This window comes from Phasianus colchicus, chromosome 2 (assembly GCF_987193195.1).
Source record: "Phasianus colchicus chromosome 2, bPhaCol1.hap1.1, whole genome shotgun sequence".
NCBI classification, from domain to species: Eukaryota; Metazoa; Chordata; class Aves; order Galliformes; family Phasianidae; genus Phasianus; species Phasianus colchicus.
Window position 1 is genome coordinate 109,428,221 of NC_143437.1, and position 24,323 is coordinate 109,452,543.

Below are 24,323 nucleotides of genomic sequence, written 5' to 3' on the forward strand. Positions count from 1 at the left end.
ATGCCGGCAGCACCTGCCTGCAATGGCTCACGGGCAGCGCCTGGGAGCAGCCCTATGCCCCAGTGCTGCCAGAACGTCCCCTTGGGTTGTGTTTCCTGCATGTGTTTGTTTTGTCAGAGCAAAAATGGGTAAAAATGGCTAAAAGAACTGATTTTGGTGTGTCTGGCCATAAAGGCGATGTGCTGGTGGCACTTTGTTGTCGGAGGGAGTAGGGATGCAGGCAGAGGGGGAGAGACCTAATGGGTCTGGGGCTGCAGTTACCCTGCATGGGGCCTGCCTTGTGCTTGAGTGGAGATAGTGAGGTGTCTTCTGCCACTGGGCCTATGGGGTGCCACCAGGTTATGAAGTGCCTCCAGTGCATGAAACTCAGGTCAGAGCTCGGCTCTGATTCCTGGGGTGAGGAAGAGTCTCCCAGGATTGAAGTTGTAATTAGTTCACTTGTAGATGAGCTCGGTGTTGTAGTTACTTCCTATAGAAGCAATGTGAGGGCTTCGTGTTATTGCCTCTGTATTTCTGCTTCCGTTTGAAAAGCCTGAGTGTGCCCCTGCCTTGCAGCCACCCAAAGCAAGCAGTCCCAGCTCACAGCAGGAAAGCAGAGAGCTCAGCCTAATGGTATTTAGGATGTTATTCCAGTACGTGTGATAAAAGTGAGAGCACATCCCGAAGTGTTTGTGCTCATATATTCTGATATTTGGGTTGTGTGTGGGGCTGCAGGCAGGCAGTAGGATGCGGTAGGTTTGTTGATGTGCTGAGTTGTCCCTTCAGCTCTGAGCTTTCACACACAGCATGCGAGATGCTCTTCTTAAAATATGCCGTGCATGGATGCCCTTATTTCCTGGTGGAGGCTGAGAGGGCCATGCTGTGTGTAATCAAGGCAGAAGGTGTGAGCACGAAGCAAAAGTACCATACAACAACAGGTACTAATAAGACTTTCTGCATAGCAAAATGATGGTTGGAACCCATCGAACAGGTTTTAAAATTGTATCTCATTTGTCAGCGCAGCTGCCCGATGCTTTCAGACCAAAGAAGCTGCAATGAAACACTTGATGTGATACAGCAGAATGGGAATTATCTCTAAAAAACTGGAAAAAAAGACAGATCTGGGCTATAGGAATCTCAGCTAGGCAGAAACTTGAAAGTAAAATGGCTCACAGACAACAGTTTTTGAAGTTTTATTGGCAATAAATAATATGTTGATGATAATGTTTTGAGTGGTGCGTTAAGTGTGTCATAATTCTCTTGCAGAGCTCTCCAGTTAAAAAGTACTCTGGATATAGCACTGTTTTAATTTAAAAAAGAAAGAAGTTAGATATAAATCACACGCAGGGAAGGAAGTGTGTAATAAACAGCGCTGGGTTTGATTATAATTTTGTGAAATAATGTTGGCTAAGTGTCACATTTGAATTTTAAGTATTAATATTTACACACTACGGGGAAGGAGTTTGCATGGGACTCACAGACCAGTTGGTAAGGTTGGACTGTGCAAACTGTGTCTGCTGGTACTGCTCTGACCACTCTGCAGTGCCCAGGCAGCAGAGAAATGGGTATCGTGCACCGTGCACCCAATCCTATTTCCTTTGTGATGTGTAATAGCCTTTTGTTGGCTGCAGCCGTTGGGATTTGGCTCTCTTTTGATTCTGGGAGCTCTTTCAGAAGGCCATGAGGACCCACCCTGCTGGGTGTTGGGATGGCTGTAAGGATGCAGTGCCGTGTTGGGGTGGCTGTAAGGATGCAGTGCCCTGCTGGGTGCTGGGGTGGCTGCTGGCTGTGGTCCCAGCCGACACTGATAACAGCAGAGCACTGCAGCGGGCAGAAGGAAGGCAGAAGAGCAGCTGTGAGGTGTGAGACCTCTCCCAGTAGCACAGCAGTAGTTCAGGGGCTGTCAGCATTTCCACTCCAAACCCCAGTTTTCAGAGTTTATAACTCAGCTGTTTTAAATAGCTTCAAGCTGCAACCTGCTGTATAAACTGCCAGCCCAGATGTATATTTTTAAACAAATAATAATAATAAAAAAAAGAAGTCGTGCAAATCAGTTTTTCTGGTTTAAGTTATAGAACATTATAATATTTTTAATAGTATCAGATGCTCTGTTGGCAGTATCTCCAGAAAAGACATTTTCAAGTCCCGGAGAGCTGAGATTCAGAGGCTCTTTGAATTCACTGCTTTGCAAGAAGAGTTCTTGGAGCAGTAGATACCAGTGTCTGTGCAACAGGTACTGCAGCTTCATTCAGAACAAGTTCTTTGCTATGCAGAAGGTCGCAGTGCCTGCTCCTCTGCAGTGTTTCTCTCACTTCCAGCATAGGAGACATAGTGTGGCCGTTTCCAATCTCGCCAAACTGAAACCAGGCAAATGGCTCTCCTAACCGGATGGGAATCGTGTTGTGCAAAGAGATGCATGGCTGTCTTCAACCCATAAGAGCTGGTTTGGTTTTATTCTGTGCCCTCCGTCGAGCTTTCGTACCTTTTGGAGCTTTGGTTAAAAATAGAAAAATGTAATTTTAATCGTCCAAATGTGTAGGTAGCTTCGTGTGGAAAGTAAACGCCATGAAATGGAGGAGATATTTGTGTTTGGAGAATAGGTAACAAACCTGCACTGTGCCTGTGTTAATCTTTATGCTTTTGTTTTGCTCTTATTCACTCCGCTGTGCACTTACAGGCCCTTTTCTACAAATATTTAAGTAATTTCTGATGGATGCATGGTGTAACATTTCCAAATGAAAGTTTTTGCAGTCTTTCCATGCAGAAAGTTACACTTTAAAATTCTCCAAGTGGTTTGTATTTCTCTGGGTTTCAAACTTGTCCTGCAGAGCTTTGTTTTGGGCAGTGCCGTCACAGTAACCTTCTGGTGCTTCTTGGCAATAAGGTCTGAAAGTGTAACAGTGACAAACGTTTGACTCAGCAGCATAGTGAGGAGATTTTGGTATGATTGGAGTTTCTTTTATCAGCCGAAGCTTTGTCTTTTCAGCCCTGATCTCAGCTCGCCTCTCGCAGTGAGCCGAGCACAGACACTGCATCAGCTGCAGTGCGAGGGATGCACTTACTGCAGGTGGGACACACAGGGATGCCCTGGCAAAACACGCAGAGCCAAACAGCTCTGACAGGAGGAAAGGCTGGGAAGGAAACCTGTCAGAAGTAACGGGGTGTGTGTGTGCAGAGGGCCTTTTTGGAGGATGTCAGCCCTGCCTGGTGCCTGGGTGAGGGGTGCTGCGCTGCCGGGCAGCAGGAGGGAATGGGAGGGACTGGGGCTGCAGAGGAGCTGCAGTGGTTGTGCTACCTCTTCCACAGCCCCACTGGACTCGTGTACCCTTTTTTTGCATTTCTGGAGTTCAAGGGATTCTTGTTTGCTCGTTGGTTGGTTTCTCGCCGTGTAGAAAGCATAGATTGCAAGTAGCTGGGGTGTTGACGTGCGTACCGAGGCTGCCTGGAGACATCGTGCTCTGTCATAAGCTGAGATGGGAGCACGTTGCAGGCAGCTCCCTGTGTTAGGCTTTGAGCCAGTATCCATTTACCGGGGGTGTGAGTTCAGTAGCTGATTAGCTGTGATCTGACAGTTCCCTTTGCAGCCTGTGGAGCTGGCTGCTGCCAGAGCCAGGCGGGCTGGGGGCTGCTCACTACACTGCCCAGAGCATCTCCTGCTCCTGGGTCCCTTCAGAATGCAGCCCTTCCATGCAGATGCAGCAGTTGGTGGCAGAATTCCCGTTTGAGTTTGGGGTGCTGTTACCAGCAGTAAGGCATCAGCATAACCCATTTTATATGGCGTTTCAGCTTTGCTTTATATTTTCTCTTAAATGAGATGAGCTCTCTTTTTCGGCAATGCAGCCTATTGTAAATACTTTCAGATTTTGTATGCTTTTGTCATCGATTTTTATTGTTGTGAAGGAATGCTTACAGCACACTGGGCCATGTAACATTCTCCATATACACACCAGGCTGGATGTGGCTCTGGGCAGCCTGTTCTGGTGGTTGGAACTGGATGAGCATTGTGGTCCTTTTCAACACAGGCCATTCTGTGATTCTGTGATATATATTCAGAACTTCTTTTACTTAATGAATATCACAGTGCAACCTTCAATTATTAGTTTCAAGCACAACTGTCTACGGGAAAGACATTTTAAGTAGGTCTAATGATAAAATGTAATGTTTGTGTCAGGAGATGGACTGAACAAATAATAGGAGAAGCCACAGCTGCTGTTCCCCCACCTTAGAATTGGTGTGGGGACTCTATGCAGGTATGCACTGCAAGGAAATGCAGAGCACTGTGTCACGAGCCGTGCTTTCTTGCCCCCTTCTCACAGGTGGTGGCCTTAGGAGAAGTGCCCGATGGGACCGTGGTCACCGTGATGGCTGGGAACGACGAGAACTACTCTGCAGAGCTGCGAAACGCTTCTGCTGTGATGAAGAACCAGGTGGCCAGATTCAATGACCTGCGATTTGTGGGCAGAAGTGGCAGAGGTAGGTGGCTGCTTTGTGTGTGGGCGCAGCGGGGTGAAGGGAAGGCCTGGAGATCAGCCTCGTTTCACAAGGAAACACAGATTTGTGTGTCGATAAATCGCTGTCTGCCTTTCACAGATGCCTGTTTTATTTGCAAACTTGCCAGCCCAGCGAGGTGTTCTCTCTTGCAAAGCTTTCCTGCCACGTCTTTGTTCATTTTTGGAACACCGGTTTTGAAAAATGATTCACAGAATACCTTGGTTCCCCATTTTAATCACGCAGCAGAGGCGGAAGGAAACGAGGATATTCGTGATGGTTTTCTTACAGTCAGACGGTGCATCTCAGGCCGCAGTAACAAGAGATGAAGGATTCCTTTCAGCAGTAGCGCTTCTGCTGGAGTTGTTGCAGGAGAGCTAGAATTAAAGGAGCGTTGCATATCACATGTGTTTTAGGTTATGGTCTCTAAAAGCTCACAGCTATTGGTAGAAAGCCTTCTGGTGCTTCCCTGCCCTTTGTGTATGACCCGCAGACAGAAACCTCGCTGTTGTTGTTAGTAACCTGCCTGACTTTTATGAATTGATGGTAAGCTTTGGATGGAACGAAATTCGACCTTTACTTTAAATGTCAGGGAGGGCGACTTCCAATTTTTTGGGAGATTTAGAGTGCTGTCATTGTCTTCCAGCTGTTCAGAAGTGTCCTGTAACCTGGGAAGCACAGATAGAAAGCTTTTGTTACCACTGAGAGCTTGAAAATAACGTAAGATTCTTGTAGCTGCCCTAAAATTTGAGGTGGTGATTGAAATGACCACTTGAGGGAAGCTGGCACTTCGGTCTTCAGTGCAGGAATGCTCGGAGGGCTCTGTTGTATCAATCAGCCATCGATTCAGCCTCAGTGTTTACGTGTTACGTACTTGCAGTAATTATCTGTGTTTTAAGCTGCATGGAGGGAAAGGAAGAAATAAAGGCTAAACTGTGCGTGTGGAGAATCAGTAATAAAGGTAATTTACAGTCGCACACTTTAACAGCAGCTGTACATCTTAGGGCTATTTCTCCATCAAAAATACTAACCGAACATTTGACAGAGGCCGAGATAGTTTCAGTCAGCTGGCATGCTTTTACAATTACCGCTGTTTTGTGAAAGTGATTCCATCAGTGTGGCTTACAGCGGCTATTTTTTATATTAGTGACTTGGCCAACAGCTCTCTTTATCATTTTACTTCTTGAAAATTATTGGTAATAAAGGGTAACTTGAAAACAGAATAACTACTGCAGAAGCAGTGTGGTATAAATATGGCCTTCGCTGCCATTTGGGATGCGGCGCTGCCTTCCTCTTCCATTTGTCTTGCTTCCTTTGGAAAAACCAGCCTGCTTTGTTACTGGGCTGATGGATGAGGTCTGAAGGTTCCCTGGCTCGGTCGCTAGCAGTGCCTTACAGTAAGAGTTCAGCAGTGTGTGACTGCTTCGGCAGTGCTGAAAAGAGCTGAGATGTGATGTACAACCTCAGATCTGCGGATTTCATTTGAAATGTATGATATATGCTTTCTTATTAGACCGTAGGAAATGAACTGAAGGGTCTGAGAACTTGGTAGGTGTAGATGTGGACACATACAAACACAAAGCCTCTGAATTTGGGCACCGGTAGTTCAACCTATATTCATATCTAGTAGATCTGGAATAGAGTTTTTCTCTGATCAGTCTGGGTAGAATCTATGGAAAAGCGATAATGTACTTTTCAAGCCCTCAACATATTTATTTAAGAGACTTCAAAGCAAAACAAAGGGTGTGCACTGTTTTACTATATTGGCTTTCTGAGTTTTGGCTAGTTTCCCAAATAGCAATTTTTATATTTAAAAAAAAAAGAAAAAGAAAAAAAAAAAAGGAAGAAAAAAGACAGACTTAACTGCTTGCAGACTTTTCACGCATGGAAGATGAAGAAAGCTTCTTTTGATGAAGTGTAATTATGTCCAAACAGAGCTGACCCCCTCCCCCTATATTTCTTATGATCTTAACGGAAGAAAGTAGGGCTTCGCCTTTGAAGCAGCCGGGACTCGGTGGAGGATCTGAAATGCTGCATTCTGCTGCCAGAGGCGGGATGGAGAAATTGGTCCAGACTTGTCTCCCAGACTCAGAACAGAGAGGGGGAGAGAGAGAGGAAAGGAGAAAGAGTTATCATTACTGATAGATTTTTATAACTCTCCTTAAAATAGCAGGAAAGAAAGCAGTAGTTGCAAAGAGAAGTGAGAAAGCTACTGACAGTGGCAGATATCGTTAGGTGCTAGACTTGAAGTAGAACAGGAAAAATAATGTACGAAAGAAATCATTTTTCGGTGGCAAGAAACTAATCCACACCTGTTCCTGCCTTCAGATTTACATCTTTCTAAACAGCTTGCTCTTTGATCTCTGTATCTCTCAGTTTGATTGTGAGGGCTGAATCATCAGCTTACCACTTCACCTTCTCTCCCACGTTTTTTCCCTGCTTCCCATGGCTCAGTGCAGTAACTGGATTCATATCCATGTTAGTGCTGCTCGCCTGACAGGAGCCCTGACTTCACGTTTTTGTTTGCATAATTTCTCTTAAATACCTTTCTGAATTCTTAAGAATAAGTAACCAGAGCTCTTTATATGCATGCAGAAGTTGTTTGTTTGTGGTTTAGAGGCAGGAGCTCACTTTTACAAGGCTGAGCCGCAGTACAAAGAGAGAATTCCTGTCCTTCATGAGCACGGGATCATAGAATCATAGAATCATAGAATGACAGAATGGCCTGGGTTGCAAAGGCCCACAGTGCTCATCCAGTTCCAACCCCCTGCTGTGTGCAGGTCGCCAACCAGCAGCCCAGGCTGCCCAGAGCCACATCCAGCCTGGCCTTGAATGCCTGCAGGGATGGGGCATCCACAGCCTCCTTGGACAACCTGTTCAAATCACCTTCATTTTGTTGCCCCCCAATGCCTTAATCACACTGGGACCTGACTGAAAAACACGCAGCACACGCAGGCTGCTGAGTCCCCTTTCCAAGTGACTTCTGCTTTTTGCCTTGTGTTTCAACATATGTCCATCCCCTCCTTTTTTTGTCGGCTGCACTCACATGTGTGAATAACAAAGCATGCACAGTTAGGACGCACGGAGGCATTAGTGCCAGATGCCTGCTTGGCGAGGGAATTTAATAACAGAGCACTGCAATTAGTCGTCAGCTTCTAAAAGGGGATAGTTTAAGCGACTGAGGGCATAAAGGGAGGCGATAAAAAGTGCATTAAAGGATTTCCTAGCAGAGGGAGGATCTCTGTGAAGTCATTTCCACCTATCTGGGGGAGGCACACGCGTCGCTGAAACGTGTGACCTTAAAAACATATTTTGTTCTCAATCCTGTAATATGTAAATCATTTCTTGAAAGCTCTGGGACTGGAGTGTGCTGGCGGCCGTGCATCACCCCGCTATAAAGCCACGCTTTGTTTTGCTGCGTGCGGTGGGGCTTTGTTAATGTTCATTCATTAATGTTTCTGTTTGTTAGAATACCACCTAGGGAACAAAACCTATTTCCCTTTCAAATGAGGTGCTTACCTGTTCAACGTAGGCTGGCTGATCATTTAGGAGCGCTCACAGGCCAGGTGGAAGCACTGCTCTTTGTATTAAGGAGTGTGTTGTTTTCTTGCCACTGTATCACGTTGAGATGCGTTTAGCATACAAAACCTTGGAGTGCTTCTCTACGGACTGATTTTACAGGGTCTTTTAAAATAGTATTGTTTTGTTGGCCTGATTTTTAGCCATCAGTAGACTGATTTGGCACATAAAGAGAGTGGTAGCAGTGTAAGGCCAAAGGCTTCGTTCCAAGGCATTCAGAAAATCCCCTTAGCATCTTTGGTGGTTGCCAGTTGTATTCTGCTCCTTTTATATGGGTAACTGTGATCTGAATGATAGTATGTTTTCAGAGTCAGAACTGTTTTCCATGATAGGCTGATGCTAACGGAGGCCTAAGATCCATCCCTGGCAAACTGGTGGTGTCCAGGCAGCAGGCTGAATTCCTGCTCGGGTAGAGATAAAGGGCTCACAGCACTCCAGACCTCAACAGGCAGCGTGGAGGCACTGTGTGCCCAGTAGGGATGTTGCTGCACATCCGGGCTCTGCTTACAGGCATGTCATACACAGGCAAAATGACTGCTGTACAACTGGGATGAGTAGGACTCGACAAAGACTGGACAACCTCGGTACACTGTACTGTCCCATGGTGGTCATTCTCAAAAGATCAGTGAACAGACCCATTTCCTGGGGCTGTGGGGGGAGCTGCCTTTGACCATGCCTCCCCATTGCATCTGAGGCCAAACTCAGCCGCCTGACACCTTTATACCTTCTGGCCTCCACCTACAGAAAGATGGGTGCAGCCAGAGCACAGCTACACCTGGAAGAGCACTTTACTCCAAGTGACTGTTATACGTCCTTAAAAAAATCCATGTCACATTTTAGTTTATGAGAAAAAGGGCTGAGACAGTTTGAAGTTGTACTCCGGGTAATGAATGATGCGTGTCTCAGACAGGTTTGGGGCAGATATACAGCTTGAGCCAGAGAGAAAGACCAATTACTAGTTTTGACAGCCAAAGCTCTGTTCCATATTATGCCTTTTATATAAGCTGTCCTATTTTAGGCTTGAAAAACCTGTGCTAAGTTTGTGCTCTTAGATATTGTTTAAGATTTGTGTCTTCAGAGTTCAACAAGAGGAAAAGCCCCGGCAGCAGAAAAGCACAGAGAGGCAGGGAGAGAGAAAGAAAGTGCTTCAGAGCCTGGCGGGGGAGCAGCTGAAAGGAGCAGGCAGGCCTGGGATGCTGACTGTTTTATTGAGTCACTGCTGCACGCCCACCTTTTCCTGTCTTGAAGCAGTTTTCAGTTTTGATTATCTGACGTGACTAACGGTTGCATATCTAACAGATTACAACTGTCAGTGGCCGGTGCCTGGTGAGAACGTGTGCCCGGCTCACCCAGCTCAGCCCCTCTGCTCACGTTTAAGGTTTCCTTCAGCCGAGGGCTCCAGATGCTCTCGTGCGATGCCTGTGTGAGCTCCAGCCTTGAGAAACACAGCCGCAGCCTGACGGGGGAAGAGCGCGTGCACACTGCGGTTTCTCACTGCTGCTGGAAAGCCGAGGGCTGCCTCAGTGTTTAACAGAGAGACGTGCAGTCGTGTGTAGGGAGAAAAGTGTGCTCCAGTAATGATGATATCACCACGTCAGCCCTGGAGCACGAAGGACAGGAGACGCTGATTCCCTCTTCTAACGGCTCCCGGGGGGAAACGCGGCCTTTCCTCATCTCATTGTAGTCAAACGACGACACGATGGAGCTGTGCGAAGTAAATAACATGTGGTCACATTCTGCTCTCTGTCCCGCAGCTGCAAAACTGGAGTAAATTTTTAAATTATCCGCCTCGCTTTGGATGTACACCACTTTCAATACAGCAAGGAATTTGGCTTGTCCTCGGCAGTGAATCACTTTTGTTCTGTCGTTGCATGATGACCCATTATTAAATAAGGAACATTTAGATTGTCAACACATGGACATATTCTTGACGTAGAGTAAAACTGAAGGGGAGGAAAACTCCTATGGTCAGTTATGTTTTTAATTTTCGCGATTGTGGTAACGACAGGGAATAATTTTAAACGTCTCTGACTTTTTACTGAACATGCATGTGACTGTTTTCATGTTGTAATCACTCATTCCTCGTTGTTGTTTTTTTTTCCTTTGTAGGGAAGAGCTTTACTTTGACAATAACTGTCCTGACAAATCCCCCCCAAGTCGCTACATACCACAGAGCCATAAAGGTTACGGTGGATGGGCCGCGGGAGCCAAGAAGTGAGTATTACACTCTTATTTTTGCACTTACGCCTGCTTAATTTTGTTTAACGGAGATCCATAAATGAAATATATATCTTTGTCAAACACTGGGCCTTGCTCAGCAAAATATGTAAGCGCATGCTTAATTTGGAGCCTATTGGACCACACACATACTCGCATTAAACACACGCTGAAGTGCTTGGCTGAATTTGGGCAATCCCGAACCTGATCCTCATTCACATCAAGGTCTTGATACATTATCTGCCAGTGTAAATGAGAACTAAACCCATGGTATTTATGTATAATCTGATTTAGGCTAATAGATGCAGTCCTGCAATGGGCCGCTTCCCTCAGCTCCTGCAAACTTCCAACTGAAGACATTTACAGCACCATAGGAGGTCGATCTTATAGGATCAGTCCTAGCGCAGAAGGATAATATACAATATAGTGCCTTTTTGTTTGCCCTTAAATTCTTTTGCCATCAGATAATTAATGCACCTGGTTAATCTCATCATACCTGAAATTGATTTTCAGCTACGGACTCATCACAGACCCCCTGGGGGCCAAAGAAAGCTCTAAACACCATGCATCTACAGCACAGCCTTTGTTTCTTATCTGTGTACAGAAAGTATGCTTAATGGCAGCGTAGCCGATCAGATTGTCCCTCAGCATGTTGGACTCAAGGCTGCACACCTTCCTAACTTACAAAGAATCATAGAATCACTGCATGGCCTGGGTTGCAAAGACCCACAGTGCTCATCCAGTTCCAACCCCCTGCTATGTGCAGGTCGCCAACCAGCAGCCCAGGCTGCCCAGAGCCACATCCAGCCTGGCCTTGGATGCCTCCAGGGATGGGGCATCCACACCCTCCTTGGGCAACCTGTTCCAGTGCCTCACCACCCTCTGGCTGAAAAACTTCCTCCAATATCCAACCTAAACCTCCCCTGTCTCACTTTAAAGCCATTCCCCCTTGTCCCATCACTATCCACCCTCGTAAACAGCCGTTCCCCCTCCTGTTTATACGCTCCCTTCAAATATTGGAAGGGAATCTCTGAGCAATGATTTGTGTCTACTTGTTTATGACAGTTGTGCTTTGTCGCACTCCAGCAATGCTATGGCTGGCCAATACTTTTAGATACTGGTCAATCCACGATCATCTCTGCCTGATTCTGTCTTACACATTTCGAAGGCAACCAGTGTGACACCATCTGGGTAGCAGTGATGAGCCAGCTCTGGAGTTTTTCCTTAATCTGACTAGAATGAGTCTTTCTAAATTGATTGGATTAACCAGGTATAGCTGCATTTAAATTGCATTTGGAGATTAAGAATTATTTGGTGAATAACCACATTAAAAATATCCCTTTTGTGGAAGCATCTCAAATAATTGTTCTGCCTTTGATCTGCACGTACAAGTGAGCCCTGTGAGGAGCTTTCAGGGAGTTTTGCTGAGCATACCGCCAAGACAGAAGTAGAAGGCTGCACGCAGCAATGTGTTTCTTGTGTTAATCCATGCTGTGGTGCCACCTCCTGCACAACTGAGAGAGGGAAACCAAAATGCCTTCTGTAAGAGCTGCCCAGCTCTTGTACCTCTCCTAGAACAGCAGATAAGAAAAAGCAGCTAGCAATGGAGAAGTTTCATCCTGTAGGTACTTAGGCTGCTGCCCTCTCACATCTGAGGTTTCTGTCTGTCACAGCAAGGGATTTTTATCCTTCCGTCCCTCTCTTGCTGGAGCAGTGCTCTTTTCAATGTTTAAACTGTTGCTTCAAGCTGCGCTCAGAGTGTAAAAACCAGGGGGTATCATTTGGCCATTCCCATTTGGAGGCTGCTTCTGGGTACTGAGGCATCTGCAGAGCAAATCTCAGACAGCAGATAACAAATGCAGTGATGGAGTGGAGTAGACTGAAAACGCTGCAGCTAACAGAGTTGGCTGCTCACTGTGGCACAGGGGGGGAACCTTTGTCTGGTCCTGCGATGGCAGCTAAGCTGTTCTGGCAATTTGTGAATTAAAGGTGAGACTGTGTTAATATAGCAATGTGAGATCTCCAGGTTCTGCCTGAGTTGTTCAGCCAACTTCTATACATGACACCTATTTGCTGTTCCCATGGATTTCAGCTGTATTTCATCCCCTCATACCAAGGGATGCTCAGTAACTAAGAAAGCCAGTTCTCGTAGCCTAGATGGAATTATTGTATCTTCCTCTCTGTCTTTATTTGTTTATTAAGAAAGCCCCGTTTAAGAGACCTTGGATGTAAGAATTTCAGCTCCATAGTGAAGCTCTGCTCTGGGGTCAGCTTGGTTCTGCAGGTTCTGTCATTGCAGTTGTATGCTATAAGGGAGATGATGTCTCCAGGATGACTTGTTATTAAATGTGAATTTTCAGGGAAGGTGTAGCTGCAGAAGTACTATGGGAGTTTCATTGAAGTTCTGTTCATTCTAGGAGCTCCTGTGCTTATGCAGATTTATTACTGTTTGGTGGTGATCACTCAAGAATTGTATCTGGCATTTACGTTGCATGAGGAAAATGAGGTGGTTGGGGCAATGAAGAATTCAAGTCAATGAGTGGATCTGATAGCAAATGTGCTTTTCTTAACAGATTATGTATCGGCCAATAGTGCCCCTCTCTGCCAGGATCTGTATTTCACTCAGACATCTCAGGCATGTTCTCCTCGTTTTCTTCTCTCTGGCAGCTCAACCAGAGCTGTCACATCACAAACAACTTTTCTCTTAATATACACATCTGGCGTTGGCAGTTGGACCAACTTCATAAGAGCACATGATCATCATTCATTACGAGATTAAAAAGTACCCCATGGCATCATTGATGTTTTCTAACTTTGATCTCTTGCAGTTGTGATTCATCTCAGTTATAAAACTTCCCTTTAAAGGAACACAACCGATGACTTATTAGAACCTTCATTCTAAGTAGCGTAAACATAAAATTATGCACGTCTCTACAAAATGTCATTTACTTTGTTGCCAGCTTATCATTTTAAGACATGACATCATGCTTCAGATCGTGAATTTGTAAGGCTTGTTTATAGGCAAGGCACTTTGACCTTCTGTTGGCAAGTCGGCTCCAGCAAACAAATGCTGCGTGTTTTCCAGCAGCAGCAGGAGCAGCAGCCATCCCATGACAGATATCACAGCCATCCAGAGGCTGACATTAAGCGTGCTGAACAGTCATGGCATGCAGTGACTCCAGTTGGGATTTTGGATGCTTCAGGAAGTCAGGTTCTCAAATGTGAGTGCTGGTTGATTGTACTGAACATGTGCTTGTAGAAGCTCACTGCCTTACCTCTCTGCTATTATCTTAAAACATTTCAATAGAGATTGGGGTGTCAGGTTGCTCTGTTAGGAAAATCTGCCCATTTCTTCTAATGATTATTCTTGGGAAAAGATTTTTTTTCAGTCTATCTGCTTTTCCAACCAGGATCTCATTTGTTGCACAGCCTCTGTGCTGGGCTGGGACAGCGCATTGCATTGTGAGAGATGGAGTCCAGAAACCACTGTATAAGGTCTTTGGGAGTCATTGGGAAATCCTGCCAATGTGTTTTCTCTCCCCATCTGCAGTATAGAGCCTCTGCCATCCACAGCCCTAAGCCCGCAGAGCTGCCTTCCAGCTGGGAGGGCTGAAAGAAGTTTTGCTGAGAACCACGTTGTAACAAGGTCATAACGAACCAACAGATAGCAAGATATAACCCTAAAGGAATTAAAAGACCAAAAAACCCAACAACCTTTTCCCTAACTCCCCTTACAAATGCCAAACTAATCAACTTAAGTTGAAGGAGGGAAGATTTAGGTTGGATATCAGGGGGAAGTTGTTTGCTATGAGAGTGGTGAGGTGCTGGAACAGCTGCCCAGAGAGGCTGTGGATGCCCCGTCCATCCCTGGAGGTGTTCAAGGCCAGGTTGGATGGGGCCCTGGCAGCCTGGGCTGCTCTGAAATGTGGAGGTTGGTGGCCCTGCCTGTGGTGGGGGGTTGGAGCTTCATGATCCCTGAGGTCCATTCCAACCCAAACCATTCTGTGATTCTATGAACTGATGCTTTGTCCTTCAGCAGCAGCCCCAGAGAGCAGATGAGTCCTTGGCTGCTTTTTGCTGGGGGAATGTCTGTGTTTTTATATTTTGCCCAGCTTCCAAAGACTTCATCTCTAATCAAAGATAGTCTTCAAAATCACTGGCAGCAATTTAGCTTATGAGCACATATGGAAAAGTCCCTCTGAGTTTAGGGCTGCTGGTTTCGGTAGGAGAAAACTGCTACATTTCATTCAGCTCCCAAATATTTCCCTGCTGCTGTAGCTGGTAAGGTGCACCCACGGTGAAAGGTATGAGCAAACAGTGCCTCGTTGTCTGTGCATGCTACAAAAGACAGCAAAAGCAAGCAGGAGCTTCTGGTCAGCCGTTGTGTTAACTGTGTGGCTACAGAGCGCAGATAAGCCATGGAGATGTTTGAGATTCCTAGACTTAAAACCATAACAGCGTTTAGGAAGTTCTCTCTCTCTTCTTTCAAAGGCAGAGGGTGGAGGAATAAGGCTGGGGCTGATGGAATGTGCTTGCGAGCAGAGCAGCTTTAAATCTGTCAGTATTTTTTTTTCTTTCTTTTTTCTTTCCTTTTTTTTTTTTTTCCTCCTTTCTTTCTGTTTTCTTTCTTTCCTCTTTTTTCTTTTTTTTACTTATTTTTTTATTATTATTATTTTTTGTTCATGTTGACTGACTGTCGGGAGCTGGGCTGGTGGCCAAGCAGGAAATGACACATCGAGAGGCATTCGTGTTGTGCAACATTTGGTGGAACTGATGCAAGGATACATTGTCTGTTTACGCATTCCTTCCCTAACAGCCTGCATGGCAGTAATTTTATTCAGGGACACATGGCATGCTACAGCAAGGAGCTAGATACTTAACATCTCCTTACGCAGAATTAGCACAGCAGTTAAAACATGCCGTGTGTCCCCAGCTTAGAATACTGTCTGGCTTGCCTTCAGAAACCACACCGCCAGCCCCTTAATCCCCAAGAATACCTTGAGTTTTTGTTCTCTGTGGGGAGTTTATGCAGTGTAGAGAGATGTAGTGTATGAGCTTGGGCACGGTGAGGAGGTTTTAATTGAACTCAGTGCTAAATACTCCGAGGTACCATGAAAACATCCTGAGTTTTCATCTAAGCCAAGGTTAGGAGACCAGTGTCTGTGCTGGTGTCTCTCTGTACTGAAATCAGCTGGGCCGGGCCGCATCTCCAGCAGTGTGGCTGGGAGTGAAGCGAGGCGCAGTGGGCGTTGTGGTGGTTTGTAAACTGTTCTGAATGACTCTGCAAAGTTTAATGTTTGCGTTACAATGTCCCTTTGTAAGAAATGAGGCAAAAGAACTGTTTGTGGCGGCGGTGCTGCAGGGGTTGGGTTCTCTGCTCTGAGCATCTGCGTGCTGCTGGAGCGGAGCGGTACCGATGCTTGGCTGAGGAGTGTGGACCTGGCCCCAGGTTCCCACTAAGGGTCTTCCTCTCTGATTTCAGACGTGTGGCACCAGGCCCTTTTTGCAGTGTAAATCCAAGATTCGGTGTTGTTTGCTGTTGGTTTGTTTTTGCTAATGTGCAATTTGAGAAAATCTTATTAATTCTGGTCTGGAGAAGAACTCCTGAGTGTTTGCAGAAGCTGTGAGCAACTGTGGGTGTGGGTTAGGGGCTCCTCGTGGAATGTGGCAGGTTGTACCTGTGCCAATGGTTCAGATGCATATCTGGGGTAGGCATGGGACCCAGATACAGATACTGAATGGCCCAGATTGGAAGGGACCTCAAGGATCACGAAGCTCCAACCCCCCACCACACGCAGGGCCACCACCCTCCACATTTCAGAGCAGCCCAGGCTGCCCAGGGCCCCATCCAACCTGGCCTTGACCACCTCCAGGGATGGACGGGGCATCCACAGCCTCTCTGGGCAGCTGTTCCAACACCTCACCACTCTCAGAGCAAACAACTTCCCCCTGACACCTCAATCTTCTCTCCCTCATCTTCCAACCGTTTCCCCTTGTCCTGCAGTTATCTCCCCTTTCCAAGAGTTGATTCCCCTCCTGTTTGTAGGTTCCCTTTAGGTACTCAAGGCTGCAATGAGCTCATCCCACAACCTTCTCTTATCCAGGCTGAACAAGCCCAGCTCCCTCAGCCTGTCTTTGTAGGGGAGGTGCTGCAGCCCTCTGATCATCTTTGTGGCCTCCTCTGCACCCTCTCCGACAGCTCTCTGTCTTTCTTGAATTGGGGCCCCCAGACCTGGACACAGTACTGCAGATGAGGTCTCACAAGAGCAGAGTAGAGAGGGACAATCACCTCCCTGTCCCTGCTGGCCACCCCTCTTCTGGGTGAGATGGAAGCAACACCCAGTTAGTTCAATCACTGCTGGAATTTACAAAGAGCAGTTCTGAAAGCTGCATGATCTGGAGGACACGGGCTGACTCTCACCATAAGAGGACGTGGTTGTGGTGGCAGCTGAGCATGGATTCCCTATTAGAATGAGAGGGAAAAGGTTGTTAGAGGATTATGTAAAACAAGTGGGCAAGTCTGAGTGTAAAACCATTCCCGAAGATGTGCTCACCAATAGTAGTGGTTTGTATTTGTCAACTGAAAACAGATCGTTTCCATTCTTTTGTAGACAGAGCGCTGCTTCAAAACAGCCTAGTCCTAGTACGTTTGGCATGCAGGATAACGTTATGGTGGATTTTGATATATTGCAGCTATTGCTGTTTGTATTCAAAAGGTCTGTCCAAGCCACAAATAAAATCACGGCTCCATTGTGCTGCATACTCCTATTATAAGAGAGGCTTGCTTGCAGCCTCCATTAAAATATAGTTGGGAATTCTAACAAAGCAAATTAAGTCAGCAGTATGGGTGAGTGCATTCTTATCTCCATATGGTGCAACTATGATGAAAAGAAAAGTGAAGGCAGTTTTTTAAAGTCTGTGAGACTACTTCATACAGATACTGTGGAGGAAGAAGGTATAAAGAGGCACTGAAGTAGCTTTTCCAAGACTTTGTTCCTTACTTTCCTTTAGGAGGACTTAAACACTTGTACATCTTCACTTTTGAAATGCTTTTAGCTTGTTGCTTTTTTTCTCCCACGTTTCCATGTAGCATCTCTTGTATCCCTGCCTTCCCTTTTGAAAGTGGGACAAGAAGCAGGGAGCAGAGCAAATCTGTTTGGGAGGTGCTGCATCAGAATAACTAGAGTACTGACATAAAAATTCCTTACCAGCAATTGAAATTTCTTTATACCTTTTGGGTAAAGTTTATTTTTATTCTCCATATGAACTGCATTCTCCACTGGAATGTGGTCATCCCTGAAGTGAAAGGCAGATGGTGATGTCATCAGACAAACAATGCAGAAGAGAAAATGAGGAAGAACATCATATTCAATTGAAACTTCAGGGGAAAAAACGTAGGAATGACTCACACTGCAGTATGTTTGTGGTGCCAGAACACTTATTCTTATGAAGGCAACTGGGTTCCTCAATGCATGTGTCTGCTCAGACTCATTACTACATGTCTCATGTACAGTAAGCCACTGTTCTGAGCACAGTGCTGTCACTGCCCTGGGAAAACAGTGGTCACTACTGACTGAGGATGGCTTTCAACTCTCCAAAAACTAGACATATAGAGTAGATTTCCCCTGCACTCCACAAAAAGACACAGGCACTTGCAGGGAGTGATTCATCCCCCCTATCTTAATACCTATCTTAAAGTGGAATTAATTGCCCTTGAGGGGTATCCATCCCTCTTCATTGATTATAAACGGAGGCTAGATGACGAGCCTAGACTAGGCACCCTGTTTTTGAGATGGCTGAAGTCAGATGGAATGGTAAGATATTATAGTTGTAGGGTGTACCAAAGCACTGCTGTTAAATTTGGATAACCTGGGCTCACTTTGAGGCAGGTAGCCCAGTGACGGCTGCACAGCTGCAGATACAGAGCTCAGCATGGATTAACCATTTGCCCAGCTTCCTGGGTGGATGGTTTGACTTTTCATGAGCAGTGAACTGTCCGTGCTACACTTCTGATAATGTAAGGATTTGTTTAAAGCTGACTTTGAAGTATCGGTACGGCTGCCATAATGAGTGCAGTACAGACGTCTTCAAAAATGATGCTATCTGCATCACTTATCTCTTCTGCAGGATTCAGGCAGACAAATACTACTCAGGTCCTATTCAGCTTGTCTTGTGTGAACCGTTCAGATTAAAACTCGTGTTATTTAGCTCTGGGCATAGTATTCAATAAGATTCTCACCCTAACTAAAGTATTGCAGCTGCATAGGAAACAGTGTGAAGATTACAATCCATCTTATAGGTGTTATCTACAAAGAATGTTGGGGAACATATTTAAAGGCATTCCTAACATGAGAAAATACTCTATAATGTTCCAATGTTCCTCGTTCACATCAGAATATATTAATAGTTCTTTCATTATCCACACTTACATGCTGCCTATTCCCCTTTGTTACTGAGATGTGATCTTTCCCACAGTGTGCAGAGGCAAACCCTTTTACCTGATTATTGCCAGCATAAATGCTTTTCACCTTCATCAGTCTTCAAACTCTCTTACAGGCTTTGTGAACTTTACTCCCACTCCTTGCTTCTCTAGTAGCCCTGCTAATTTCAATTCTGGATGCCAAATAGCTATTAATCAGTGCACTTACAGGTAAAGAATCTGCTTTGTGCCTGTCTGTAATCCATGTGAGTAATGCCAATTAGTTGTCTGCTTCCTTAAATCTTCATATAATTGCCTATTCCTGGATTCCCAAAGTAGTAGGCATGGTCTTAAATGTCCTGTGCAGTCAGAGGCAGTTGGTGATGTTTTATTTCATGTTCTTAGAGCTCAACAAGAAAATCATCACCTGCACAAACACCACAGAAATGCACTGTGGAAGACATGGATGAAGCCAGCAGTTGCTCCTGTAATTTAATTTGCTAGAAACAGTTCTGTATCTTGTTATATTCCAGAGTATCAATTCATACGTGGTAAGAGAGGCAGATGATAGTTATGCTCGAGATTTTCCTGTTACAGAGTCTTCTTGGGAAGGAGTATTTGCAGGTACAGTTGTTGTGCCAGGTTTGTTTGTTTACATATTAAATTTCCAAGAAGCCCATTGTTAAATGGTAGTGGTGAAAGGGGTCAGAAGTCCAGAGTTTGCTCTTCAAAAGAGGATGATATTCACAACTACTTGGTATCTTTTGAAAATTCAGATGATAGAATCATAGAATGGCTTGGATTGGAAGGGACCACAAGGGTCATCAAGTTCCAACCCCCCTGCTCATGCAGGGCCACCAACCTGCAGATCTGGTACTACTAGACCAGGCTGCCCAGGGCCGGCCCCATCCAACCTGGTCTTGAACACCTTCAAGGATGAGGCATCCACAGCCTCTCTGAGCAGCCTGGGTCAAACAAAACATTGGTTAGGAATACTGAGGGTACTCTGTAAGGACTGCATATATATTATAGAATCATAGAGTGCTTTGAGTTGGAAGGAACCGCAAAGACCATCTGGTTCTACCACTCCTGCCACAGGCAAGGATGCTGCACACTGGATGAGTTTGCCCAAAGCCCCATCCATCCTAGCCTTGAGCACTTTCAGGGGTGGGGCCTCCACAACTTTTCTGGGCATGTATTCTGCATTTGTGTAGGACCCTGACTGATTCATATTCTTGGACAACAATATCTGCAATTAATTCAACTCATCTAGTGAATGCATTAAGCACCATACACATATGAAATGCAACCAGGTTGGTTCCAGGCTTCTAGGACACCAGCTAACTTATGAATAACATAATTTTTCATTCCTTGGGTCTCTGATTATCATAAACTTTATATTTATTGAACTTCTTTGTTGTTTGTTTTTTGTTGTTGTTGTTATTTTTACAATGGACATTCTTTGGCTGTGATAATCAGGGCTATGAGTTCACTCATAACTTTTGGTCTTTTTTTGGTATCTTTGGACAATTGTTTGTAAAAACAGCAATCTAACAAAACTACCACGTTTGTAGAAAGAAGTGCTGAATGCAGAAGGTGGCTCAGTGATAGAACTGTTAATGTAACTTATTCTGTGTTATAATTTGTCAACTAAACAGTCCAAATAGAAGTCATTTTTGTAAAGAGACGTATAAAATTTGCAAAGAGTCTCAAGGTGAATTGGTTGTCCTCAAGTGCAGCTGTCTAAAAGCTAGATATGATGTTGTAGTTCATTACCTCCAGCCAGTTATGGTCAAAAGAGTAAAACAGGCATGTTTATAGGCTGATTTATCCCACCCTGCGTACCCTGTCGTGTGGATCTCTAGAGGTGAATGTTATTCTACAAACAGCTTGACAGGGGACTTTAAAGCCTGTTTTTTCTATAGTCACATTGAAGGGCTGCACTTTGAAGTTTATCACAGCTGAGGATGTAGGTGAGCCCCTCCATGTCAAACATAACTAACTAGTATGCAGTCTTTCATGTTTTTCTCTACCGTGCCTGCTTGGTTGAAACTCCCAGGCAGTCTGCAGAAACGTACACCCCAGTGTGAAGCGTTGCTTTTCCTCATGCTGGTGTGCTTGTTACTGCTCCCTTCCCAGAGGCTGTGGCCCTCCTGCAGCTCAGCAGCAGTCTGGCTTTTATATGGCAACCTCCTCAGCTTCGTGACAGAGACAGACAGTTTAATTAACCTTTATCTTTTGCTTTGGAAGAATGAGCCTGGGGTATGCTTACTGCTGATTTGAAGGGGTCTCATGCAGTAGTATTCATTGCCCGTGATAAGGGCCACAGTGATGAGCATCCCTGAGAACTCGGACTGTATAATTACAACACAGGAAGGGCACTCTGATTCTGTATTTCTGTGGGATCTGTGCTTTGCTTGTATGCATGCTTATCAACCTGTGTGTTTAATTTCATTCTTCTTGATCTTTACTATTTCAGAAAGACATAGATGGCACCAAAAGAGAAACCTGATAGCATCTGCTTTGTAGAGAATCTTTATTATAGACAGATATGAGAGTAGTGAGGACTGAGTCTTCCCAAACTCCAGATAAGAGTGACTGTTCTCTAGGCGCAGCTCAAGGGTGAAGGAAGCTTTCTGAGAAGCATATTTACTTTCGTATGAGGCACAAAGTAAACACCTCACATGTGTATGGTATACACATGCCATGCCGCATTAAAAATTAAAATGAGAGCTATGTTTTCTGTAGTGAGTTGATGTAAAAGGGAATAAAGAGTAGATTTTAAGGTGGGTAAGATGAGGATACTCACACATCAGATAAATGTTATTGTGCTGATGCAAAAGAAGTAAATCTTACTGAAAAAATGGCAGATCTCTCTAGCTCCTAGGTCTTACTTTACGCACATGCTACAGAAACTACATGTTAGAGCTCTCAGAATTTGGAACTGTCAACATTACAGTTATGAGTGCAACTTTAAGTCACCTCTTTTAAGTGTGCATGACAGAACAGTCCTTCATTGTAAGCATATGTGCTGATTTGTCCGTCAGACAGCAGTGTTCTGTAGGATGGAATATGCCCACATACTGTTAACCTAGATCTTCTTTTTTTCACTTAATTCCATGACAAAGAGAATTCAGTTGAAAAGTATTTGTTAACCCTAGGCACCCCAATTGAGACACATGGGATCTTATTTCTCAGAGTTCTTAACAACAGACAGTAGTGTATATGTTCAAAGTGCAGCTCTCGGTTTGAGTTGGTGGTGAATGCTTAATGCACCCGAGGTACAGAGCTGAAGGTCTCCTATCCAGAAGTATGAGCACAGAGTGAATATGATCTGTGAACACTTTCTTCTTAGCAACTGAACTACTATCACAACAAAAAGTTGTGTGGCAGGAGCATAAGATCTGTGGGCCAGCAATCAGCTCCCTTTGCCAAGCTGCAAAGAAAGTGTTTAGCTGATAAATGGGAATGGCCGCAATGGCCTTAAATGGCCAGAGGAGGTCTGGGTTGGGTATTAGGAAAAATTTCTTCTCTGAAAGAGTGATCAGGCACTGGAATGGACTGCCCAGGGAGGTGGTGGGTTACCATCCCCAAAGATGTCCAAGAAATGTGTAGATGTTGCACTGAGGGACGTGGTTTGGTGGAAAATATTGGTGGTGGGTGCATGGTTAGACTGGATGATCTTGGAGGTCTTTTCCAACCTTGGTGATTCTATGATTCTATGACAAAACCTAAGGAACTTCTATTCTACGAGATTTTATTTTTCAGAGTTTTAGGATTTTACCAAAGCTGGCGGGATTGGCGTGAAAATTGCACAAGGCACATTTTTGACAAAAGAGCCAACCTGCAGAGCCAAAATAGAGCAATAAAAAATCTCCTTCAAGAAATGATTGCCAAAAATGTTTTTCGAGGTGCTGTGTTTTCCCTAGGCTCATTTCCAGGAACGTCTGTGCCACTGGGGGCAAAATTGAAGGAATGTGTTTCTCCCTCATGCAAGAAAAATGGAATCCAAACAGTCAAATGTTGCAAGCAACTGAAAACTTGCAGCATTGGGCAACTACAGGAGCATTCCTACCAGCACCACCTCTAACATCTTGAATCTAGCGTTATTAAATCGCACTGAGAAGCGACCCATTAGCTTCAAGGGGAGTTCTGTGGGGGTCTGCCACAGCTCCAGCATTGCCCTGCCTGGGGAATGGGAGGGTGCTGAGCAAGGTTCTGTCTTCAGTCATTGCCAGAGCGCGGCGTGGCTCCGGCCTCAGCGCCCTGAGCAGAGCTGCAGCAATGGCTGCCTCGGCCTGCGGGCGGTGGGCTTAGAAGGCCTCGAGGCACCAGCGTTTGGCAGGGCTCTCCTTCCCCACCCTGCGCCTCTTCAGAGAGATCATTTGGTGCGCGTACACTTCATTTCCATTGGCACGGTGTGTGCAGACGTTACAGGCTGTAACACACCCAGAGCACGAGCTGGGAGGGATTTGTGCAGCAGACCGTGTCTCTCGCAACGCGCCCGGCGTGCGGGGCCGGCCTCAGCGGGGCTGCTGCACCCCAGAAGGGCGGTGTGGGCAGAGCTGTCAGCTTGTATTTGCTTCTAGAAAGGAATTTTTGAAGGAAGAAAACAAACAAAGTTGTCTTTAAGAACAACCATAAGAAATTAATGTTGAAAGATGCGAAACTGTAGCCTGAATTGGTTGTGCACTGGGGAACATGGCTGCTTTGGGTCGGTGAGGGGCACACTGGGCCGAGTGGAGAGGCTGTGCTGTTGCTGAGGACCAGCTGTAGGCAGCGTTTGTGAAGAAAGGCACCTGAGAGTCTCCTGGGGAGGGCGTGGAGCTGTGCAAAACCCAGGGCAAATTACCAGCCCTTCTGTGAAAATAAGCAAAGCATACCTGGGTAATAGGTACATCCAGAGGCACAGACTTTTGGTATTGTGTTTACACTGATGTCAGTGGGTGAAACAAGGCTTGCTCTTTGTTGCCTTCTCCTCCTTTGAATCTGCGTGACTCAGACTGCTGCAGATGCTGGGTCCATGTTAAACCAGTGATATGAGTTGTCTTAACAAGAGTTTGGCTCAGTAAATTGGTCAGGCTGGTCAGAAGCATTCTGCATTGCCATAAATGCTTGAAATATGCTCCTTTGTGGAAATCCTTCCTGTTCAAAAAATGCACTCTGTTATTTTGTAGGTGATGCAGGAGTTGCAGTGATGGCCAGGTGTGTGTTTGTAAGAGGGTCTGTGCGAATGGAGCAAAAGGAGGGGTCCTACTGTCCTGCAGGGCTGTATAGCTACCAAGCTGTTTCTGGCCCCATGGGCTGTAGGAAATGGAGGGACTGAGCCCTTTTTGGTATCTCATGCTTTCAGCAAGCTCCAGGTTGGTCAAAGAGTGAGCAAGACTGATGAGAAATGCTCCAGGAAAATGCAAGATGTGGTGCTGCAGGGAGTGTGCTGCTTCTCCAGCCATCAGTCACTGGAACAGGGCTCAGGCGGTGAGCGGTCTGCTGTGGCTTTGGGTGGTTACTCTGAAGTTAAATCAGCCTTTTATTGGAGACAGATAGATTGCAGCACTGGGCAAAAATCACCTTCACAGGCAGTTTTATTTTCCTTCCCGTTACAACTTTGTTTGAGCTTTTTCCCATTGCTTTTACTCTC

At 45.4% G+C, this 24,323-nt stretch overlaps 1 protein-coding gene across 6 annotated transcripts in view; it reads left to right on the forward strand.

Moving 5' to 3' along the window:
• RUNX2 (RUNX family transcription factor 2) overlaps positions 1 to 24,323 on the forward strand; it is a 215,256-nt gene that overhangs the window by 64,981 nt on the left and 125,952 nt on the right. For all 6 annotated transcript variants that reach the window (XM_090136650.1, XM_090136649.1, XM_090136652.1 and 3 more), the window contains 2 exons: positions 4,296 to 4,452; positions 10,156 to 10,260. In XM_090136650.1, coding sequence (XP_089992776.1) covers positions 4,296 to 4,452; positions 10,156 to 10,260 — 262 coding nt within the window. The remainder of the gene's footprint in view (positions 1 to 4,295; positions 4,453 to 10,155; positions 10,261 to 24,323) is intronic.